We start from the raw sequence: 6548 nt of genomic DNA on the forward strand, positions 1-6548 counted from the left end.
TCTCTCTAAAGTGCAGCTGAACTGAAATAGTAATGATAACATTTATAATATTCAAAGTCTTAACTTTTCAAAAAAAAATTACCACCATCTTAGAGGTCACCACATCATGACACTGACCAACACATATTACTGAGCACGGAGTTTTATCAATGCAAAAAATACAAACAGATTTTTCCAAACAAGCTTATTGGATTAGTTTAATTTTAGTTTTAGCATTCAAATCTAAAAGATCCAAATATAACATATAAAAACAGGCTGAAAATATAAAATCGCTTATTACACCTAGTTTTCATGTATTTTCACCGTTCTTCACAAAAGACCTTAAACTTTTCTATTAATCTGATACATAGGTATTCCCCGTCTGATTGAGCTTTGCCGATCCCCCTCTGAGAGGAATAATAGTGATTCAGTATTAGTGGCTTGCTTGGTAAGTGATAGTTTTTATATTTTTTTTAATTTCATGTCACTTTTTGCTATTCATAGTCAACAGAAAAATTCTAAACTTTATTGGCAAAAGATGTTCTCACAGAGAAATTTTTAGTCCATTTAAAGTACTTATGGAGCACCATTTGATAGCTTTGTTCAAAATAATTAACTTTAGTTGATTTTACATTTCATTTCCTTGTAGTTAATAACTGAGTTTAGCAAGAGCAGAAACTTGAAGTAAATGCAAAATACAAATGTTTTGATATAAACTGTGGTAGATTATATTTGTAGTGATTTGGTACATTTTTAGGAGACTAATATAATTCCAAATATGGATTAACAAAAGAGCAAATGATACTTCAATTGTTGTCCATTACATTTCTAATATTAATATATAATAATAATTGCAAGATCCAGATTCCCCCTTCAGCATTTTTATTTTCTTCCCAGCAAAAAAAAACAACTTTCTGAACAGGAAACAGCCTCAGATTGCTTAACATCATTTTCCTTCCATTAAGCACAAAGTCCAAATTTGATAGATTATTATCTGTGCTTTATATCATTATTTAACAATTCATCCTGATTGGTAAGCTGAACCTGCTATTTCTGAGCAGCAGTGCATTGTGCTATGTCTCCAAAATTTAATTTCACAGAAGTCAATGAAATTGAATTTTGCAAGTACAGTAAAGTACAAGAAAGCTGACGGGACTTATTGTTAGAACTTGAGTACAACGGACTGCTGCTACCACATAACATACTTTTCACTGCAGTTTGCTGATGAATTTTAGTTGTACAACAAATCTTAAAAGTTAAGGTAATATTCTTAAGATCCCAGAATAAATTGTCATGTCATAAAATATCATGAGAATATGTTGCAGGTTTCTATCAACCATGTCATTGATTAATATTACAGTACAGTAGTAACTTCACTGCTTATGTGTCACCTATTCTGTTCTATTTGTGTAGATACATATATAGATGATTACATATATACAATACATAGGACCCTGATATACTGCGTGTGTATGTATGTATATATATAGATATATATAGATATATATAGATATATATAGATATAGAAACCTCTGCTCTGAATTCCCATGGTTAATATTTTATATATGTAATCATCCTATGGGACATGGGAATTCAGAGTAAAGGGCAGTATTTAGGCCACAGAGGATTGGAACATGAGGGATAATTGGAGCAGAGCAGAGAGGAGTAAAGTTTAGGTTTTCTTAATTTTGGGAAAGGGAAGTATAACAGTGGCGAAGGCAAATACAAGACAGAAAAAAGATATGTCAGTACGAGGAATAGAATCTATCCCGGAAGGGCTCACTCAGTCAATAATGATGGTCAGGAGAATTTTGCACATTCTTGTGGATGTTCAAGTACTCTCGGCAGGACGGAGTGAGGGAAGGGAAAACGCAAGTTATTTGTAGAGAAACATATTTCTGATGATCTTTCTCTCCTTCAGTGGTTCCTTCAAAGAAATGGAAGGAAATAAATGCAAGGATATGGCAAATAAACCACCTCAGTAATAGAATATTATTTTTAATGAACAATATGAGAGGAAGTAGAGTTTTGGGGGAAGGTTCCAGGGCATTAATGCCCCAAATATTTAAATAAGCTATTGTTAGAAACATTTTTGATCTTTTGTCTTTGGAAATGGCAATACAGTGCATTTAACATTACTGGAGTATGTTTGAAATAGTTGGACCATCTTTTCTAGTAAGCCTTTATTGCTTGCTTTCATGTGAGGTTATTATTTTTCTGATTTCAATCTTGAATTTTGTTTATTAATCTTATCCTCTGTTGCTTTATTTGTGGAACTTCATTCAGCTAGCAAGTGTATTTGTCAACAGGTGCATGCATGTTCCAGCAAACGATGGTGATTTGAAGCAGGAATCCTAATCAATTTCTTTCTCTTCAGCATTCTAAGACCAGCATGATTAACTCCAGCCACTAGCTAAGTCGAGATATGATGGCCACCAAAATTCTAAGCCATTGGCAGAGACCCCGTACTTGAAACTGTAACATTAGCATTAACTTTCCCCACAACATCATCCACATCATTTCAAGGATAAGGATCAGGGGTCCAGATATAAAGTTAAAGAAGGTGGTGGAAGGAGAAATATGTACAAGCTACTGGAGTGAGAAAATAGTATGGCATTTAACCCTGGAAGAAATTCAACATTAAGCTGAGTTCAGGCTCAAGCCCATAGTTCAATGTTAGGAATTCAGATGCAAATAAACAGCTGTCCAGAAAGCCCCTAACATATGTACAGAAACTGGGTGATTATAGATCCTCTATTTCTAGGGACTCTCACTAAGTGTTAGAAAACCAAGAATCTCACGATGAGGCAAATGGCCACCCAACAGAACAGCTGAGATTACAAGGTCCTGGAGTGCAAGTGTGTGTTAGACATGAGAATGAAATCTCCAAATTTCAATCTGTACCACGGTTAAAAGAAATAATGGCAAGGCCAGTGTGTTGGGGTAAGGTTCACATTGTTGAAGTGATAAAACAAGTTCTGAAACATATCCCAAATGGATGACATTCACTGCAAATGATGCAGCACCAGTTTCCATGTGGAAAAATAAACTGAAATAAATAATGAGATATCAAGGGAAAAGAATCTCTAAGGTTCCCAAGGATTAAAAATAATGTTGTAACAGAATGGTATACCAAAAAATAGTCTCAATAATGAAACAGCCTTTATCAAAAACCCCAGACGTAGGAAGTGGAGCTGCTGTAGCATCATCTACTGGGTGGAGATCCAAGTTATAATTCCCTTTTATAGAGCAAGGGTAAGCTGAAAGATTCTTGTTTTGTAAGGTCACTTGGAATGATTCTCAAGTTAATAACATAAAAGTATTATCTGCAAAATATGTTTTTCAGACAGGAATCATGTGCAAGTTTTTAAATGTGTTACTTCAGAGGTGATGATATGCTAATTACCAGGAGAATGGTTGCTAAGAGGTTAATTCTTTGCAACAGGAATAGGCTTACTCCTCTGTTCTACTAGGATAAACATGGCTCAGTGTTCCCATTCCTGATTAGCGATGTATGCTGGAAAATACATGTCAGACAGACTGCCAACACTCATTCTGAATGCTGACATGAATATTGTCATTTGGATGAAGTGAAGAGCTGCTGACAACCATAGAACTATATTCAAGCTCAAGTTGATGTCTTTCAGAAAACAAGAAAAAAAATTGGACAGCCAAAAGGGAGAACTTGCATTTATACAATGCCTATCATATTCTCAGGTTTCACGATTCACTGGAAGCAATTGCTAGTTTTTACATAGAAAAATCAGCAGCCACCAAATTAATGAATGGAATTGGAATCTTGCCTGAACACCATGGAAAATTCTTGTTCTCCTATGATTTTTGTTAGTTTCTTTAGTGTTTAGTAGCATCATCAAATGGGAAGAAAAATACCAAGCAAGAAAAATGAAGGAATAAGCAAATCATGTGAAAATAGTTTTGGCAATGTATGGCACGAATAAAATATTAAAAATATTTTTCCACATAGATGGGCAAAGGGGATAAGATTAATGTAAATGAAATGTAACAATCAACTCAGTCTTCAGATCAAATCAATTCATAATAAATAATGAAACATAAGTTAAGCATTGGGAAGTACCTGCTTAGGTTGTGAAGTTCTCTCATGCATTAGCACTTCACTGATTCCACTAATATGCCAATATAATATTTTCTGATGCATAGCTCTCTGTTTATTTTAGGCTGCATTACGAAAACTGGCAGCTTCAAGTCCTCAGTGCTTTGAGGACTCAGACTACCAGCAGTTAATAAAACCAAGGCTTGTAGATTCCTTCTTACTCTGCTCAAATATGGAAGAAAGTTTTGTCTGAAAATGATTTGGAAAATTTCTGCGAACATTTGACATCCTGGGATGAATGATGAAAGAACACACTGAGTTTTAGCAGCCTTATTCATAAACAAATAAAGGAAAAAAAAAGACAAAGAAACAGAAATTATTGATATTGTAATGTTTTATAATGTTGAATATCTTCAAAGAGGCAGTTTGCTGTGAAATTTCATCCAACAGCTCAATACCACAACACATTGCCTATTTTTCCACTGAATCATCAACAGTGCTTGCTTATTTCAAGATTTTAAGAAGTAGTTATTTATATCATTAACTTAGCTTGGGACTAAAAGTAATGAAGTACAGATTAATTTTTGAGTTCGTAACTTGGAGGGATCTTCTCAGACCAGCACTTGATGCAACCAGATATACTCAGAAGAAAGTTTCGGATGTCACCACATCTGTATGTAAAAGGAATTGTCGCTTCTGTGAACAACAATGTTCAGGAACAGCTACTGGAGATATCTTTTTTTTATCTTTATTTATACAGCATGGTAACAGATCCTTCTGGCCCAACAAGCCTGCACCGCCCAATTACACCTGTGTTAACCTACTAATCCATAAATCTTTGGAATGTGGGAGGAAACCAGAGCACCCGGAGGAAACCCAAGCAGTCACAGGGAGAACGTACAAACTCCTTACAGACACCAGTGGGAATTGAACCCCGATCGCTGGCGCTGTAATAGTGTTACGCTAACCGCTATTCTACCATGGCACTACCGTTCCTTATGTTGTAATGGAGGAAGATTTGGAGAAGGGATCTGTTCTGTCAGTTAGCCACCTAGGGTGTGAGATGAAAAACTACCCTATGGATACGTTAGTCTTTCTTAAACAAGTTACCTCACTGAGCATCCATGCAGAAAGTATTGTGGTAAAAATCCTTGTGGAAGTATGTATTAAATAAGAGAGATTTAACAACAATTTTTTCATAATGAGGGTTGAATCTATTTGGAACCAGAAACAACTAAAAGTAGTTTTATTCTAGTATACACACAGAAAATAAAGCAGAAACTGCATGGCCGTTTTCCAAGTGCACTCAGGCAAAGAAAACCAGTTCTTCTAACTGACACTTTTAGTGAATTGTCACAATTTGGGTTGTGTGATGAAATGAGCCACTCTCAGGACAGAGGTTACCATTTTGTTTATCCCTTAAAGTCAAATAACCTAGTTGCCAGTAAAGGGAATTTTTAAGCTTCTGTTCATTCCATTGTAGAGTAAACTAGGTCGCAAGTTGATCAAGTCATGCCTAATAAAGCCCCTGCAAGGGGTTTGGTGGGGTGAGGTGGCATGCTAATTAAAAGGAGTTTCCTTCCCTCACTGGCAGAACCTCTTAGATAGTCCCTTGAGATTGACAATGACTTCCTTCTACTCCACTTCCATGAGTTCTGAAGTAATTGATGAGCCAGTAGGGTGAGGCACATTTTGCCATAGGTGGAGCTGGTGGTGTTTGATGGCACAGGTGTCTGGGTACTTTGGGAGGTATGTGCTCCTTCCGCTGTTAACACTTTGCCTCAGTGTGCTCTTGATAAAGGGATTCTCAATGCATCCCGATCGGCCCTCCCCTATTCTAAGTGGTCATGGGCCAGGGATTTCCAGCAGCTGGTGAAGAATTTACTTTTTATTAAAGAGGCTTTGGGAGTATCCCTGAAATTGTGTCTTTTGTCCACCTGGTAATATCTTGCTGTGATGGAGCTTGGGATAACATGCCCATTTCAGCAATCCGGTTTCAGGCTCGAGAACGGTGTAGTCTTCCCAATGGAGTAGACATAGTTGGGATCTTGACCTGCAAGAGGAATCTGACCTGATTCTACCTACTGATTTGAAGGATTTTCCAGAAACAATATTAATGGTGTCTTTTCAGTGCTTTGAGGTTCCCGCTATAAGTAGTCAATGTCTCAAAAATGCTAAGAAGGCTAGGTATCCCGTGTTTTCCTGTAGACCATGAACTTTTGTGCAGGATATGATGTCTTGAACTGTAAACAATCTTTTCCTCTGATGCAAAATGCTATGCTGGTGCTAACATGAGGGGACATAATTTTAAGGTGAGTGGAGAAAGGTATAAGGGGGATGTCAGGGGTAAGTTTTTTTTACACAGAGAGTGGTGGGTGCATGGAACGCACTGCCTGCAAAGGTTGTGGGGGCAGATACATTAGGGACATTTAAGAGACTCTTAGGTAGACACATGAATGATAGAAAAATAGGGCGCTTTGTGGGAGGGAAGGGTTAG

The 6548-nt window shown here is 36.7% G+C and overlaps 1 protein-coding gene across 1 annotated transcript in view; it reads left to right on the top strand.

Annotated features, from left to right (window-relative positions):
• Positions 1-4502, top strand: part of LOC127577824 (protein inscuteable homolog) — a 311294-nt gene extending 306792 nt beyond the window's left edge. Inside the window, exons 13-14 of the mRNA XM_052029408.1 lie at positions 351-427; positions 4176-4502. Of these exons, the coding sequence (XP_051885368.1) occupies positions 351-427; positions 4176-4304 (206 nt within the window). The 3' untranslated portion in view covers positions 4305-4502. The remainder of the gene's footprint in view (positions 1-350; positions 428-4175) is intronic.
• The last annotated feature ends 2046 nt before the right edge of the window (positions 4503-6548 follow it).

The sequence above is a fragment of the Pristis pectinata genome, chromosome 14 (genome assembly GCF_009764475.1).
Source record: "Pristis pectinata isolate sPriPec2 chromosome 14, sPriPec2.1.pri, whole genome shotgun sequence".
Lineage (NCBI taxonomy): Eukaryota > Metazoa > Chordata > Chondrichthyes > Rhinopristiformes > Pristidae > Pristis > Pristis pectinata.